Source organism: Eleutherodactylus coqui, chromosome 5 (genome assembly GCF_035609145.1).
Source record: "Eleutherodactylus coqui strain aEleCoq1 chromosome 5, aEleCoq1.hap1, whole genome shotgun sequence".
Lineage (NCBI taxonomy): Eukaryota > Metazoa > Chordata > Amphibia > Anura > Eleutherodactylidae > Eleutherodactylus > Eleutherodactylus coqui.
Genome location: NC_089841.1, coordinates 96,114,164 through 96,132,758, shown reverse-complemented (window position 1 = coordinate 96,132,758; position 18,595 = coordinate 96,114,164). Strand labels below are relative to the sequence as shown.

At 46.8% G+C, this 18,595-nt stretch overlaps 1 protein-coding gene across 2 annotated transcripts in view; it reads left to right on the top strand.

The window, feature by feature from the left end:
• Positions 1 to 380: 380 nt before the first annotated feature.
• Positions 381 to 18,595, top strand: part of TMEM171 (transmembrane protein 171) — a 30,620-nt gene continuing 12,405 nt past the window's right edge. The window contains exons 1-2 of one of the 2 annotated variants that reach the window (XM_066602915.1): positions 381 to 499; positions 4,590 to 5,250. In XM_066602915.1, coding sequence (XP_066459012.1) covers positions 4,623 to 5,250 — 628 coding nt within the window. In that variant the 5' untranslated portion in view covers positions 381 to 499; positions 4,590 to 4,622. The remainder of the gene's footprint in view (positions 500 to 4,589; positions 5,251 to 18,595) is intronic. The other variant, XM_066602916.1, reaches the window with a different exon arrangement.

Below are 18,595 nucleotides of genomic sequence, written 5' to 3'. Positions count from 1 at the left end.
CCGCGGCAGGTGACCCTTGTGTTCAATAGTATCAAAGTTATAATTTTTACTCAAATCTGCCGGACGGCATTTACATCTGAGTGGTCTCATTAGTTACATTTGGATGTATGGACACCACATCCTTGACCTCTGGTCTTCTCATTAGGGGTGAGCCGTCTTCTAAGTGATGTTTTTACAGAATATAATACTTGCATTCACACTCTCGCTTGTCTCCTTTAAGGCTGAGTGATGCTTTCTGATAGTTTACACTGGCTTTATTGTAATGTTTGCACCACCCAGGTGACAGGTATTCAGGTACACCTGGCTGTGCTATTGGTCTGTGGGTGGGGAGCTCCTTCACACACCCTTTGCAGCAGCTCTGCTGGGATCAGATGTTACTGCCTACAACTGCTGGAAGGTGCAGAGCGTTCGGCTCAGGTAAGAGGGGGTTCTGCTCCCGCTTTCTCTTCGGTTCCTGTGGTATTCAGCATGGATTTCGCCACAGTACAACTCCTATAAGGTACGGCTTGTCCTGATTCAGGAACCTTCTACTTTTTAGTAGGGAATCAAAGACCAGTAGTTTGGCAAAACTTTTTTTTAAATATTTACAGTATTGCAGTATCCGTAACCCTGTGCTATGTAGATTCACAAATACATACTGCACTCTTGCATTTGCACCAACTTTCTGCATCCTCAGTATTTCTAGCGTGGTTAATCTCTGATATCTTAGTGTTAGCTTGAAGAATACTACAGCCAGATGTTACATATACTGGAAGTATATATATTTCAGTGAGGGTGGTGTGGGGGGGGGGGGGGGGGGTAGAGCCTCAGCCTCTTAGATATGCATATAAAACTTGTCCTAGCACATAACATTGTATATGGTGTGTACAGAACATACACAGAACTATTCCTACAATTTGATGGTTTTGTCGGAGGTGTTACAACAACATAAGAACTGTTTTATATGATGCAAATACATAGTAAGGCCTTTTCACGCTAGTGTTTTGCTGATCCATCTTGGGAACAGCCAAACTAAAAGAAACCGTTTCTATTTTCAATTCCATTGGAATGCATTGAAGCAGGAGGTCTTCCGTTTCTGCATTTTTCCGTTACCATTCCATTTTTACACTGGATCAAAAGTGCAGACTTTCCAGTTCCAGAAATGGAATACAGACTGATCCATTTAATTTTTGCTTTGTACTCAATGGGAGGTGATAGAACTTGAAGACAAGTCCATTTTTCATTTCGAGTTTTGTCTGTTTTCTCGGTGGTGGTGCCTCTTCAATGAATGTGGCTCAGTGGTTAGCACAGTTGCCTTGCAATGCTTGGGGTCCTAGGTTCAAATTTCATCAAGGGCAACATCAACTTTGTAAAACTCCATACAGCGATCACCCTTGCTCCAGATCTGAACCTATAACTCCAGGCCTGCAAGGCAACAGTGCTGACCACTGAGCCACATTTATTGAAGAGCCACCACATCCACCTTCATCTTGTAAATGCTGAAAACAGATGTAAGTGGAAAGCTTTACAGATGCTTTCCATTTCACTTTTTCTCAGTGTCCTCACTTCTGTTTTTAATAAAAATGGATCAGTTGAAAAAGCACGAGTATGAATGTAGCTTTATCTAGATAATTTCAAATGGGGTGCCCCATTATAAGGTCAGCATTACGGCTACAACACCCAGATCTCCTCCTCATCTACTGGTCCAAGCTTTGATCACCAAAGGGTTGTTGGGTAATCTAATAGATTCATTCTCGCTCTCTCAGAAAATACAAGTACATTAAAATCAAGTATTTTTTTCAACAATGGTATATTTGATGTGATCCTCAAATGTTGGTTGAAAGAGACCTCGATTACTACATCGCCCAGTGCATACGCTCCTTTATGGGTGTGAGGATAATCAGAAGAACTGGGGAATATGTAGGAAATGACAGCAATGCCTTCCTGTAAACTGGAGGCAAAAGCAAAGAAGTCTATGTATAACTGCATCACTTTACCTTTTAAGAAATGGGCATATGTATGTTATTGTAACACCTGTTGCTTTCATACACTTCATCACACCCGGGGGCCTAGATTAAAACATGTAAAGTTAACCCGCTACATTATTTACATGTGCAGCTTCCAATGTAAAGCTTAGGTGGTCAGAGGCTTGTGAACTTGTATTATCACATACACTTGCAGATAAAATAACATGAACTCCTCTACGTACAGATACAGAAGTAAGGCCCCCTTTCCACGGCCGAGGCAGAATATTGCTAGCGAGGGGGGGGGGGGGGAGCGCTGTCAGGTCCCCGATGTGAGTCTGACTGATAGGCTCACCGCGACAATGCCTGCAAGCAGAGAATGGCTAGGATTCTCCGCTCGTGGATGCCGGTGCTGCGCTTGCCTCATCATCCGTGGACAGGCAGCCTTAATCCTGTCCTGGATTTATGGCATCAAACACTTTCTCGGTGAAGCTAATTTAATATCCAAGAAACGCACCCTTCCATTATTCCTGAATATGTAGTTCATGCGTCATGTTGGCATTTTTTAGATCTAAACTTGAATGACTTGGCTTGGTATTTGTATTGATCTGTGGACTATATGGTTATATGCCCACACAAGTGATTTAATTCATTGTGGAGTATCCAGAGATATGCAGCAAAATCTGTATGTGTTTCTTGTAGATGTAATGTAATTGTTCTTCACAAGAGAAACCAAGTCATCTTGTAGATATGATACCTTTTAATGGCTAACAAAAATACATGATGTTATTGCAAGCTTTCAAACCTCTCAGGGTTCTTCCTCAGGCAATGTAGATTTTATCATGGTTTCCAACGCACATTTTATCCATTGTATAGAGGTGTGTGAAATCTGTGGTATATCTGACTAAAAATCTGGGACTAAAACGGCCCACACATCATGTAAAAATTACACCATGAAATCGGCCAAATATCCACGCCAAAATCTGTACTCTATACTGACTGTAGATTTTTCTGCAGATTGAACTGCAGATTTCATTCATTGCAATGAAAAGGATGTTAGTTATGGATTAAACTTCTTTAAGGGTGTCTTCACACGTTGTTGATTTGCTGCAGATCTGCACCAGAATCTGTAAAAAAAATCTTCAGCAAATCAGCAACGTGTGAGCTCACCCTAAGACCTTAACTGATCTGGAAGAATCAGGACATAAGGAAACTGTATTCATGGTCTTGTAATGTGTCACCTTGGGTTTCTTATCATCTGTTGTGTGAAATGGCGGGCATTTTTTAAGCAATCTTTCATTGTTACCAACTGGAACCTGATGTGTTAAGCAGCTGCTTCTCCTTATTCCTACTTCAAGAAAGAAGCATATCTGGCTTGTGTTGGGCAAGATAGGAGTTGGGCAACCACAAGCTTAAATCTACGGTCGGCTTTGGAGAAAATTCCTTGGCTAGAATTCAATTGCTATTGGATGTTGTAGAATACAACTTGTTCTCTTCGAGTTCTTTCACATCACATTTCACTCTACGGCTTCAGGCTCTGTCTAATTTCCCGAAAACAGGATTCAGATGGAACCATAAGTAGTCTTTAATGAAAAGGAGAATATGGCTTCTGTTTTACCAGGTTTCTGTTCATTTGTGTCAGACAGAATAGTATAGTCGAGAAACTGGGGCACAGAGTGAAACAGGGCGTAATGCGTCTTTACTGATAGAGAAGTTGACTGCTATCGAGCTTCTAATATGAACATTCTTGGCATCAAAGGCTAAAAGGGGTTTTCTTACCATATAAAATGATGGCATATCACTAGGATTGGTGGGGGAGGGGGCTGTGCTGCTCCCCCCCCCCCCTTTTTTTTTTCTTTTTAGTGTTTTACTGCCCTCCTGACCAACTGCTTCTAGGCTTTAAAGAGATTGTCCATTCCTGGACAAACGAAAATGGCTGCACTGCTTTTCTGACTACCTGATGCACACTGCATTGGTAGAACATTGACAATCAAAAAAGGTGCAGTAAGACTAACAATCCAAGGATGTCAGTACGGTAAGAAAAGGAGTACATGCTAGTGTGTGTGTATATATTCCAAAATGGTACTAATAGAAACTACAGGACATCGAGGGGAAAAAAAAGCCCTCAAACTAGGTCAGCGGAAAAACAAAAGTTATGGTGGAAGAAAATAATTAAAATAATAAAATTATATAGATAGCTATAGTATTGTAACCGTACTGACCCACAAAATAAAGTCCTCCTGTAACTTTTGCCACACTATTTATACCATAAAAATAAAACGCATTCAAAGATGGCGGGATTGCATTTTTTCTACATTTAATTCCCGTTAGAGATTTTTGAGAAGTTTTTCAGTACATCACATGGTACATTAAATAATACCATTAAAAAATACAACTCGTCCTGCAAAAAAACAAGCCCTTAGATATCTACCTCAATGGATACATAAGAGTTATGATTTTTAGAAGGTAGGGAGAAAAAAAATGAAGGTGAAAATGAAACTAAAGAACTGTCTATATAGGGGTTAATCTTTATGGGGAATTAAAGTACACCAATGTAGGACTTTGAGATCTGTCTTCTGTGGTGCTCCTGTTGGTATGGTATAATGTAAGTATAAATGTATTTCCATTCCTATTTCCAACATATAGCTTCTCCGGAAGAAAACCAAACCAGCTTTCGAAATGGAGACCTTGCACTGCTTCAGGCATTGGACAAACAGTTCTACCACGATCAGCAGACTCATATTCTTCATGTATATATTTGGGGGAACGCTGTTCTGTGCAGGCTTCCTTCTATCGATCTATGTGTTCCAGGCCTGCAAAGTTGGGGTTCAGAACTACTGCACCACGTCTTTTAAAATAATGGGACCTTCACTTGCTGTGTTGGGACTTGCTTCTATTGTGTTGGCAAAATCCAGATCAAGGTTGGAGGCTGCAAGAAGGCCATTATCCAATGGAGAAACCGATCCAGATCGCTTATTTCTCTTTGGAGAAAGCCGCCAATTTTTTCAATGTTTAATATTTGGGCTCTTGATGGTGACTTGCGGAATACTCGTCAGTATTTTGGGTGCTTGGATACCTGGTTGTAAAGAGAATTTCCCAGATCAAAATGCTACTGATGCAAACGCGAACCCTAGAACCTGTGGACTCCTGTCTCTACAGATATTGGGGCCTGTGATTATTCTGATTGGATTGGGTGCTTTTGTGATGGGCCATATAAAGAAAAGGAACTGTCGTCAAAACCATGATGACCCAGTTGGCGATGAGGAGCCCCAGGCGCCAGCAGATGGGCGATTCCACGTTACTGTTGGTGAGTATGGCTAATGTCTAATTTGAATTGTGCAGTAAATCTTGAAGCCATAGTAGTGCTTTCTAATTCTGCAGAAGTCCGCGGAGGTGATGCATGCACGGTTATTACCTCTTTGGTGTAATTCACAGCCCCTTCAGGCTACTCTCACACAAGTGTTTGTAAAAATGTTACGGTTTTTACGGCAATTTTATAAAAGCGTTTGCCTGCGTTTTACTGCATATTTTGTGCATTAACAACACAGGCAAAGCAAGCTGATGATGTCACCATTTTCCCCCCTCCCAGTGGCATAGTAGACAGCATTAAAAAATACTGCACACAGCATTTTTAACACACCCAATTCATTTCAACGGGAGATGCAGGGTATCAAAAACATGCAGCAACACTGAAAATGAAAAATACAGTATTAGTTTTAGCGCGCATTAAAATGCTTGTCTGAGAGGCCCCATTGAAATGAACAGAGGCTTAGTGCAGGGTTTTTTAGCGAGCATTAAAAACACCTGTGTAAGAGATGCCTTAGGCTGCCTTCACACTTGCGATAAAATCGGGTGATGCAATAGTGAGCGGAAACGCAGAATTCTGAAACCATTTTCTATGGATTCATAATCATTTGCGATGTTCTAACTCATGCGATGCAGAATAGAAAAAAAATAGCAGCATACCCTATCTTTCTGCATTTACTGTCTTTTATGAATCTATCTAGCTCATGTTTCCCTACGGAGCCTCCTTTTTATTACATAGTAATGCACGAACCTGCAATGTTTGTGCGATGCGTTTTTAACATTAGAAACTCCTATTGACTTTCAGCAGCGAGGCAGGATGTTTTTCACAAGAAAAAGCATGGCTGATGCTCAATCACGTGAACACAATTGCGATTTTGCATGATTTTTCTCGCAGCGATATCCCGATCACCAGTGTGAAGGAGCCCTTAGGGTGCATTCAGACGACCGTATATCGGCTGGGTTTTCACGCCCAGCCGATACACGGTGTCCCTCTCTGCAGGGGGAGGAGGCTGGAAGAGCCGGGAGCAGTGCTCTGAGCTCCCGCCCCCTCTCTGCCTCCTCTACACCCCCTGCCCTATTTTCAATGAGGAGAGGCGGGACGCGGGTGGAGCTAATTTCCGGAACTTAGTCCCACCCCCTTTCCGCCTCCTTTCATTGCAGATAGTGCAGAGGGGTGGAAAAGGGGTGGGGAGGAGGCAGAGAGGGGGCGGGAGCTCAGAGCACTGCTCCTGAGTTTTCCAGCCTCCTCCCCCTGCAGAGAGAGACGCCGTATATCGGCCGGGCGTGAATACCCGGCCTATATACGGTCAGCGGAATGCACCCTTAGAGTCATCTATTGTATCTTACATGTATCCCTTTTAATGTTTGTTAGTTTAATGTAAAGGACCAAGGCTTCTTGGAACAAATTTTGGAGACTACCATTACATGTTTTTATGGTGAGTACAAATAGCCCTAAATCCCTTCCTGACACATGGCATAAACATACATCACATGTTTCAGGGAATATATGGAGTGGTCTCAGCTCCATATGTGGCAAGTGCTAATATGCTGCTGACACCCGCCTGCAAAGAATTAGTGAAAACCGCTTAGAAAAATTCCTACACAACTCAAAAAAAAAATAAATACAAATATGGAGCTCAAAATAGAGTGATTTAAAACAAAAAACCTTGAAACAATTCACTTAGTTTTTGTTAAGGTTACTACTTTTGCAAAATATTATGTAAATCTATTACCTCAATAAGGCCGGTTTCACACAACTGGGTCGGATTCCGCAAGCGGATTTCCGCTTCAGAAGACCTGCGATACATCACAGAAACAAATTGCTATCTTTTCTCCTTATGGAGAGCACCTAGACGGTGAGTGAGGAGACTCAAATGACCATGCACGCTCCTCTGGGTAATATGCAAATAAGGGAGATGGAATAAAACCTCTACAGTGCCACCTCTTGGAAGGCAGCATTCCTTCAAGCCAAAGTCAGACTTTTTACAAGGCTTGTATAAAAAGTCTGACTTTGGCTTGAAGGAATGCTGCCTTCCAAAAGGTGGCATTGTAGAAGTTTTATTACATCTCCCTTAGAAACAAATTGCTAATGGTTGCGGAAGATCACGGATTACAAAGTCTTGCACGATAATTGGCCTCTGTAAAAGGCCCTGAAGAATCAGAAAACTAGTTAATGACTATTCTATTTGAACCTTCGACTTTACCAGTGGCTCGTACATTAAACTGATAAAAACAAATAATAATTCTGGTGGTATAGATAAACAATTACACCCAACATTGGTAATAACTGCTAAAACTAAATCACACCCTGCAATCAAACTACTAACGACCACTTGTAAGTTATATAACAGGCTTGAGGTGACAAGAGTTTTGTATTTACTAGATACATAGACTGTTTTGTGTTCTAGGCCGCCTGCACATGGCAGAGCCGGACTCCACATGCGGGAGCCTGCAGCGGAATCCCACCCTGACAGCACCCTGTATTTTTGCTTCTTTATCTGTACTGCGGATGGACCCGGCGGCTCGCCGTCAGACATGTGCAGTACAGATATTTTTTTTCGAACTTTCTTTTTCATCACTAGGCGATGACGCGGAATCCGCGGCCTGTCGGCAATGGGCCACGAGTCGAATGGCTTCCATTGACTTTAATGGAAGCCGTTGGTGCGGACACTGTATGAAAATGGAGCATGCTGCGATTTTCCCACCCACCCCCGCTTACGGAAACTGCAGTTGTTTTTCGCAAGTGTGCAGGAAAAAGCGTCTTTTCATAACATGCTATGAACGGTATTTGTTGTGGATCTGTGGTGTGGATGCCCGCCGTGGAGTCCACAGCAAAAATGCATTCGTGTGCAGCCAGCCTTATTAATTCGGAGCAGGTTGACATATGGGATTGCCGGAGTAACATGACTGCAGCACTAACCCTGCATTTGTGTGGGTTGTTTCACATAGTTTCTGAAACTTTGAGCCAAAGCCAGAAGTGGACCCAGCAGGAAGGAGACAAATAACCTATGTGAAACAACCCTAACAAAGCTGATTTGATGTTTAATTATAGAAATGGTACTAGGTAGAGATGAGCGAACGCGTTCGTCCGAGCTTGATATTCGTGCGAATATTAGGGTGTTCGGGATGTTCGTTATTCGTGACGAACACCATGCGGTGTTCTGGTTACTTTCACTTCCTTCCCTGAGACGTTAGCGCGCTTTTCTGGCCAATTGAAAGACAGGGAAGGCATTACAACTTCCCCCTGCAACGTTTAAGCCCTATACCACCCCCCTGCTGTGAGTGGCTGGCGAGATCAGGTGTTCGCCTAATATAAAAGTCGGCCCCTCCCGCGGTTCGCCTCAGATGCGGTGTGAGTTAGATGAGGGACAGTGCTGTTTATACCGGAGCTGCTGTAGGGAAAGAATTGGTAGTTAGTGTAGGCTTCAAGACCCCCCAAAGGTCCTTATTAGGGCCACTGATAGCTGTGTGTTGGCTGCTGTTAGCAGTGGGATTTTTTTTTTCTCAAAATCGCCTCTGCAGACCGTTGCACCTGGCATTAGGGACAGAAGTGCTGCATAGGCAGGGAGAGTGTTAGGAGTGAGTGTAGCCTTCAAGAACCTCAACGGTCCTTTCTAGGGCCATATTTATCCGTGTGCAGTACTGTCCAGGCTGCTGTTGGCTGTGCTGCATTTTTTTTGGGCTTCTCAAAATCGCCTCTGCAGAGCATTGCACCCTCCATTGATACTGCAGGGAAAGAATTGTATAGGCAGGGCCACAACACCGTTATTATTCATAGAATATACGCAGTGCTGCCTGTTGGTGGGAAAAAACTGAAAACAAATCTATTTGTCCAGCCTCTGTCCGTCCTTACGGGCGGTGGACACGTGTGAGCTGCGTGAAAAACATTGCTAAATCATACGCAGCCAGCTACGCTTTACTGCTGGGTTCGCCATTTGCTTTCCTTAATTGGGAAAAAAAATACCTGCTCTCCAAGAGTTATAATAACTCTGCTACCCTCACGTTCTGTGACACATAAGCAGGGACACAGCGCAGTTATTAAACTTCGCAGGTTCATTGAATATACGCAGTGCTGCCTGTTGGTGGGAAAAAACTGAAAACAAATCTATTTGTCCAGCCTGTGTCCGTCCTTACGCCTGTGGAGACGTGTGAGCTGCGTGAAAAACATTGCTAAATCATACGCAGCCAGCTACGCTTTACTGCTAGGTTCGCCATTTGCTTTCCTTAATTGGGAAAAAAAATACCTGCTCTCCAAGAGTTATAATAACTCTGCTACCCTCACGTTCTGTGACACATAAGCAGGGACACAGCGCAGTTATTAAACTTCGCAGGTTCATTGAATATACGCAGTGCTGCCTGTTGGTGGGAAAAAACTGAAAACAAATCTATTTGTCCAGCCTGTGTCCGTCCTTACGCCTGTGGAGACGTGTGAGCTGCGTGAAAAACATTGCTAAATCATACGCAGCCAGCTACGCTTTACTGCTAGGTTCGCCATTTGCTTTCCTTAATTGGGAAAAAAAATACCTGCTCTCCAAGAGTTATAATAACTCTGCTACCCTCACGTTCTGTGACACATAAGCAGGGACACAGCGCAGTTATTAAACTTCGCAGGTTCATTGAATATACGCAGTGCTGCCTGTTGGTGGGAAAAAACTGAAAACAAATCTATTTGTCCAGCCTGTGTCCGTCCTTACGCCTGTGGAGACGTGTGAGCTGCGTGAAAAACATTGCTAAATCATACGCAGCCAGCTACGCTTTACTGCTAGGTTCGCCATTTGCTTTCCTTAATTGGGAAAAAAAATACCTGCTCTCCAAGAGTTATAATAACTCTGCTACCCTCACGTTCTGTGACACATAAGCAGGGACACAGCGCAGTTATTAAACTTCGCAGGTTCATTGAATATACGCAGTGCTGCCTGTTGGTGGGAAAAAACTGAAAACAAATCTATTTGTCCAGCCTGTGTCCGTCCTTACGCCTGTGGAGACGTGTGAGCTGCGTGAAAAACATTGCTAAATCATACGCAGCCAGCTACGCTTTACTGCTAGGTTCGCCATTTGCTTTCCTTAATTGGGAAAAAAAATACCTGCTCTCCAAGAGTTATAATAACTCTGCTACCCTCACGTTCTGTGACACATAAGCAGGGACACAGCGCAGTTATTAAACTTCGCAGGTTCATTGAATATACGCAGTGCTGCCTGTTGGTGGGAAAAAACTGAAAACAAATCTATTTGTCCAGCCTGTGTCCGTCCTTACGCCTGTGGAGACGTGTGAGCTGCGTGAAAAACATTGCTAAATCATACGCAGCCAGCTACGCTTTACTGCTAGGTTCGCCATTTGCTTTCCTTAATTGGGAAAAAAAATACCTGCTCTCCAAGAGTTATAATAACTCTGCTACCCTCACGTTCTGTGACACATAAGCAGGGACACAGCACAGTTATTAAACTTCTCAGGTTCATTGAATATACGCAGTGCTGCCTGTTGGTGGGAAAAAACTGAAAAGAAATCTATTTGTCCAGCCTGTATCCGTCCTTACGCCTGTGGAGACGTGTGAGCTGCGTGAAAAACATTGCTAAATCATACGCAGCCAGCTACGCTTTACTGCTGGCTTCGCCATTTGCTTTCCTTAATTGGGAAAAAAAATACCTGCTCTCCAAGAGTTATAATAACTCTGCTACCCTCACGTTCTGTGACACATAAGCAGGGACACAGCACAGTTATTAAACTTCTCAGGTTCATAGAATATACGCAGTGCTGCCTTTTGGTGGAAAAACAAGTGAAAACAAATCTATTTGTCCAGCCTCTGTCCGTCCTTACGGGCGGTGGACACGTGTGAGCTGCGTGAAAAACATTGCTAAATCATACGCAGCCAGCTACGCTTTACTGCTAGGTTCGCCATTTGCTTTCCTTAATTGGGAAAAAAAATACCTGCTCTCCAAGAGTTATAATAACTCTGCTACCCTCACGTTCTGTGACACATAAGCAGGGACACAGCACAGTTATTAAACTTCTCAGGTTCATTGAATATACGCAGTGCTGCCTGTTGGTGGGAAAAAACTGAAAAGAAATCTATTTGTCCAGCCTGTATCCGTCCTTACGCCTGTGGAGACGTGTGAGCTGCGTGAAAAACATTGCTAAATCATACGCAGCCAGCTACGCTTTACTGCTGGCTTCGCCATTTGCTTTCCTTAATTGGGAAAAAAAATACCTGCTCTCCAAGAGTTATAATAACTCTGCTACCCTCACGTTCTGTGACACATAAGCAGGGACACAGCACAGTTATTAAACTTCTCAGGTTCATAGAATATACGCAGTGCTGCCTTTTGGTGGAAAAACAAGTGAAAACAAATCTATTTGTCCAGCCTCTGTCCGTCCTTACGGGCGGTGGACACGTGTGAGCTGCGTGAAAAACATTGCTAAATCATACGCAGCCAGCTACGCTTTACTGCTAGGTTCGCCATTTGCTTTCCTTAATTGGGAAAAAAAATACCTGCTCTCCAAGAGTTATAATAACTCTGCTACCCTCACGTTCTGTGACACATAAGCAGGGACACAGCACAGTTATTAAACTTCTCAGGTTCATTGAATATACGCAGTGCTGCCTGTTGGTGGGAAAAAACTGAAAAGAAATCTATTTGTCCAGCCTGTATCCGTCCTTACGCCTGTGGAGACGTGTGAGCTGCGTGAAAAACATTGCTAAATCATACGCAGCCAGCTACGCTTTACTGCTGGCTTCGCCATTTGCTTTCCTTAATTGGGAAAAAAAATACCTGCTCTCCAAGAGTTATAATAACTCTGCTACCCTCACGTTCTGTGACACATAAGCAGGGACACAGCACAGTTATTAAACTTCTCAGGTTCATAGAATATACGCAGTGCTGCCTGTTGGTGGGAAAAAACTGAAAACAAATCTATTTGTCCAGCCTCTGTCCGTCCTTACGGGCGGTGGACACGTGTGAGCTGTGTGAAAAACATTGCTAAATCATACGCAGCCAGCTACGCTTTACTGCTGGCTTCGCCATTTGCTTTCCTTAATTGGGAAAAAAAATACCTGCTCTCCAAGAGTTATAATAACTCTGCTACCCTCACGTTCTGTGACACATAAGCAGGGACACAGCACAGTTATTAAACTTAGATAATTCATTCACTAGAGGCAGTGGGGCCTTTCGTTTTCCAAAAAGGGCAAAAATTATATTTGCCCTGCAGTCTTGCGCCAATTTATTTCCTGCCTGGGAAATCTAATCACTGGTAATACAGCATGCTGAGGGGTAGGGGTAAGCCTAGAGGACGTGGACGTGGACGTGGCCGAGGACGCGGAGGGCCAAGTGAGGGTGTGGGCACAGGCCAAGCTCCTGATCCAGGTGTGTCGCAGCTGTCTGCTGCGCGATTAGGAGAGAGGCACGTTTCTGGCGTCCCCACATTCATCGCCCAATTAATGGGTCCACGTGGGAGACGGTTATTAGAAAATGAGCAGTGTGAGCAGGTCCTGTCCTGGATGGCAGAAAGTGCTTCGAGCAACCTATCGTCTACCCGCAGTTCTGCGCCGTCCACTGCTGCCAATCCGAATCCTCTGTCTGCTGCTCCTCCTTCCTCCCAGCCTCCTCACTCCACTACAATGACACCTGCTCAGGAGCGGGAACACTCCCAGGAACTGTTCTCGGGCCCCTGCTTAGATTGGGCAGCAGCGGTTCCTCTCCCACCAGAGGAGTTTATCGTCACTGATGCCCAACCATTCGAAAGTTCCCGGGGTCCGGGGGAAGAGGCTGGGGACTTCCGCCAACTGTCTCAACAACTTTCTGTGGGTGAGGAGGACGATGACGATCAGACACAGTTGTCTTGCAGTGAGGTAGTAGTAAGGGCAGTAAGTCCCAGGGAGCAGCGCACAGAGGATTCGGAGGAAGAGCAGCAGGACGATGAGGTGACTGACCCCACCTGGTGTGCAACGCTTACTCAGGAGGACAGGTCTTCAGAGGGGGAGTCAAGGGCATCAGCAGGGCAGGTTGCAAGAGGCAGTGCAGTGGCCAGGGGTAGAGGCAGGGCCAGACCGAATAATCCACCAAGTGTTTCCCAAAGCGCCCCCTCGCGCCATGCCACCCTGCGGAGGCCGAGGTGCTCTAAGGTCTGGCAGTTTTTCACAGAGACGCCTGACGACCGACGAACAGTGGTGTGCAACCTTTGTCGCGCAAAGCTCAGCCGGGGAGCCAACACCAACAGCCTCACCACCACCACCATGCGCAGACATATGATGGCCAAGCACCCCGCAAGGTGGGACAAAGGCCGTTCACCGCCTCCGGTTTGCACCCCTGCCTCTCCCCCTGTGCCCCAACCTGCCACTGAGATGCAACCCCCCTCTCAGGACACAGGCACTACCGCCTCATGGCCTGCACCCACACCCTCATCTCCGCTGTCCTCGGCCCCATCCAGCAGTGTAGTTCAGCGCACCGTTCAGCCGTCGCTTGCGCAAGTGTTCGAGCGCAAGCGCAAGTACGCCGCCACGCACCCGCACGCTCAAACGTTAACCGTCCGCATCGCAAAATTCATCAGCCTTGAGATGCTGCCGTATAGGGTTGTGGAAACGGAGTCCTTCAAAAGTATCATGGAGGCGGCGGCCCCGCGCTACTCAGTTCCCAGTCGCCACTACTTTTCCCGATGTGCCGTCCCAGCCCTGCACGACCACGTCTCCCGCAACATTGTGCGCGCCCTCACCAACGCGGTTACTGCCACGGTCCACTTAACTACGGACACGTGGACAAGCACAGGCGGGCAGGGCCACTACATCTCCCTGACGGCACATTGGGTGAATTTAGTGGAGGCTGGGACAGAGTCAGAGCCTGGGACCGCTCACGTCCTACCCACCCCCAGAATTGCGGGCCCCAGCTCGGTGGTGGTATCTGCGGAGGTGTATGCTTCCTCCACTAAAGCACCCTCCTCCTCCTCCTCCTCCTCCTCTGTCTCACAATCAAGATGTGTTAGCAGCAGCATGTCGCCAGCAGTCGGTGTCGCGCGGTGTGGCAGCACAGCGGTGGGCAAGCGTCAGCAGGCCGTGCTGAAACTACTCAGCTTAGGCGATAAGAGGCACACGGCCCACGAACTGCTGCAGGGTCTGACACAGCAGACCGACCGCTGGCTTGCGCCGCTGAGCCTCCAACCGGGCATGGTCGTGTGTGACAACGGCCGTAACCTGGTGGCGGCTCTGCAGCTCGGCAGCCTCACGCACGTGCCATGCCTGGCCCACGTCTTTAATTTGGTGGTTCAGCGGTTTCTGAAAAGCTACCCACGCTTGTCAGACCTGCTCGTAAAGGCGCGCCGGCTCTGCGCACATTTCCGCAAGTCCCACACGGACGCTGCCACCCTGCGCACCCTGCAACATCACTTTAAGCTGCCAGTGCACCGACTGCTGTGCGACGTGCCCACACGGTGGAACTCTACGCTCCACATGTTGGCCAGGCTCTATGAACAGCGTAGAGCTATAGTCGAATACCAACTCCAACATGGGCGGCGCAGTGGGAGTCAGCCTCCTCAATTCCTTTCAGAAGAGTGGGCCTGGTTGGCAGACATCTGCCATGTCCTTGGTAATTTTGAGGAGTCTACCCAGGTGGTGAGCGGCGATGCTACAATCATTAGCGTCACCATTCCTCTGCTATGCATCTTGAGAAATTCCCTGCAAACCATAAAGGCAGCTGCTTTGCGCTCGGAAACGGGGGCGGGGGAAGACAGTATGCCGCTGGATAGTCAGGGCACCCTCCTGTCTATTTCTCAGCGCGTACAGGAGGAGGAGGAGGAGCATGAGGAGGATGAGGAGGAGGGGGAAGAGACAGCTTGGGCCGCTGCTGACGGTACACCGGCTGATTGCCTGTCATCCTTTCAGCGTGTATGGCCTGAGGAGGAGGAGGAGGAGGAGGATCCTGAAAGTGATCTTCCTAGTGAAGACAGCCATGTGTTGCGTACAGGTACCCTGGCACACATGGCTGACTTCATGTTAGGATGCCTTTCTCGTGACCCTCGCGTTGCACGCATTCTGGCCACTACGGATTACTGGGTGTACACACTGCTCGATCCACGGTATAAGGAGAACCTGCCCACTCTGATTCCCGAAGAGGAAAGGGGTTCGAGAGTGTTGCTATACCACAGGACCCTTGCGGACAAGCTGATGGTAAAATTCCCAGCCGACAGCGCTAGTGGCAGAAGGCGCAGTTCCGAGGGCCATGTTGCAGGGGATGTGCGTAGATCGAGCAGCATGTACATCCCAGGCAGTGCAACAGTCTTTAAGGGCCTGGCCAGCTTTATGGCTCCCCACCAAGACTGTGTCACCGCTCCCCAGTCACGGCTGAGTCGGCGGGAGCACTGCAAAAGGATGGTGAGGGAGTACGTAGCGGATCGCACGACCATCCTTGGTGACGCCTCTGCCCCCTACAACTACTGGGTGTCGAAGCTGGACACGTGGCCTGAACTAGCCCTGTATGCCCTTGAGGTGCTTGCTTGTCCTGCGGCTAGCGTGTTGTCGGAGAGGGTGTTTAGTGCGGCTGGGGGAATCATCACCGATAAGCGTAGCCGCTTGTCAACCGACAGTGCCGACAGGCTAACACTCATCAAGATGAACAAAGGCTGGATTTCGCCAGACTTCTGTTCTCCACCAGCGGACAGCAGCGATACGTAAGCAATACGTAGGCTGCACCCGCGGATGGAAGCTACGTTCTCTCTCACCATCCAAAACGGGGACATTTGTGCTTCATCAATCTGTGTCTAATATTCCTCCTCCTCCTCCTCCTGTTCCTCCTCGTGAAACCTCACGTAATCACGCTGAACGGGCAATTTTTCTTAGGGCCACAAGGCTCACTCAAATAATTTTTCTGAACAATTTTTATAAGTTTCAATGCGCTTAAAAGCATTGGAACTTTAACTTGAACCAATTTTTCGTTACACTGGGCTGCCTCCAGGCCTAGTTACCACTTAAGCCACATTAACCAAAGCGATTAATGGGTTTCACCTGCCCTCTTGGCTGGCCATGGCCAATTTTTGGGATGTACATTAGTACTGTTGATACAGCAATTTTTGTGGGCCCTCGCCTACAGTGTAATCAAATTAATTTTTAGCCCACCTGCATTACAGCTGACGTTACCTCAGCTGTGTTGGGCAATGCAATGGGATATTTTTGTGTACCGCCGGTGGGTTCCAGGGAGCCACCCATGCTGTAGGTGCACACTGAGTTTTTAATACTTCTGTACACTTCTAAAAAACCCGTCTGACTGGGGCATGCAGTGTGGGCCGAAGCCCACCTGTATTACGCACGACATTACTACCTCAGCTGTGTTGGGCAATGCAATGGGATATTTCTATGTACCGCCGGTGGCTTCCTGGCACCCACCCAGGCAGTGGGTCCACAGGGAGTTAAACCTACATGTGTCCACTTGTAAAGAACCCCAGTCTGACTGGGGCATGCAGTGTGGGCCGAAACCCACCTGCATTAACCCTTTCCAGTCCACTGTGTGACCTGTGAAGACATTAGGGTTTAAGGCTGTACAGCTCCGTTGTTGGTAGACGTCCGTCGGGGTTCTCTTACTGTATATTGCCAGCCTCTCTGCTGTCGGAGCCTATCCTACGTGTCAGCTCATGCAGTACTGGCTTTAGCCAGCATATAGCGCCGTTGTATAACAGCAGAAAAAGAGTAAGCCCCCTAGGAAAACCATATACAAATTGGATTGGAAAGGGTTAAGCACAACATTACTACCTCAGCTGTGTTGGGCAATGCAATGGGATATTTCTATGTACCGCCGGTGGCTTCCTGGCACCCACCCATGCTGTAGGTGCACACGGAGTTTTTACTACATCTGTACACTTATAAAGAACCCCAGTCAGACTGGGGCATGCAGTGTGGGCCGAAGCCCACCTGCATTAAGCACGACATTACTACCTCAGCTGTGTTGGGCAATGCAATGGGATATTTCTGTGTACCGCCGGTGGGTTCCAGGGAGCCACCCATGCTGTGGGTCGACAGGGACTTCACAATAGGGAGTTGTACCTGCCTGTGTCTATGAATTAAAAAGCCCGGTCTGACTGGGGCATGCAGACACCTTGACAGAATGAATAGTGTGTGGCACATAGGTTCCCCATTGCTATGCCCACGTGTGCAGCTCCTGATGGCGGTGGCACAGGATTCTATTTATCATTGCTTCTGTACAGCATTGTGGGCTATCGCTCCGCCACTTTTAAAGAGGGTCGCTGCCTAGCCGTGCCAACCTCTGCAGTGTGTGCCTGCGGTCCCTCGTCATGGCAGACGCAATTCTAAATAGACATGAGCGTGGTGTGGCATGAGGGCAGCTGAAGGCTGCGCAGGGACACTTTGGTGTGCGCTGTGGGGGGGAGGGGGGCCGTTTGGGCAGCATGTAACCCAGGAGAAGTGTCAGTGGAGTGTCATGCAGGCAGTGATTGTGCTTTGTTGGAGGTAGTGTGGTGCTTAGCAAAGGTATGCCATGCTAATGAGGGCTTTTCAGAAGTAAAAGTTGTTGGGAGGGGGGGGGGGCCCACTCTTGCCGGTATTGTGGCTTAATAGTGGGACCTGGGAACTTGAGATGCAGCCCAACATGTAGCCCCTCGCCTGCCCTATCCGTCACTGTGTCATTCCCATCACTTTCCTGAATTGCCCAGATTTTCACACATGAAAACCTTAGCGAGCATCGGCGAAATACAAAAATGTTCTGGTCGCCCATTGACTTCAATGGGGTTCGTTGTTCGAAACGAACCCTCGAGCATCACGGGAAGTTCGTTACGAATAACGAACACCCGAACATTTTGGTGTTCGCTCATCTCTAGTACTAGGCAATCATATTTCCCAGTCTACAGATGTCTTGGCATATTAGGTCATGCATGTTGTTCTCCCCATGTTTGCATCTGTTACCTCCCACATTCCAAAAGCATATAGGTGAATATAGATTTGGGGCCCCAGTGTATACAGAACCCGATATCAAGTGATGTATAGTGCTGCTATAATATGCACATGCTATATAAATGCAGGTGATTACTGCAGACCCCTTAGCTCTGCAATACTGCCAATGTCCATCGATGACCGGGTATGTTTACAAGCGGCAGACTTGTTGCAGAATGTTTTGTGACTGATTCATCTCAGTGGGGCTTGCGGTAATCTGTGTGTTTGTTGTAGAAACCTTCTATTCATTCCTTTCCACTTAGCTTTTCTTTTCATATTTTATATACAGTATGTGTGCATCACACATCTCATCACACATCCCAAACATGCAGCTCTGCTTACATTGTAGCAAATACTTGTTTTTCACAGCTAGGCTGGTTTCACACTCGTCTTTGGTGATCTCTGTTTTCCTGTTCTGTCATGGGG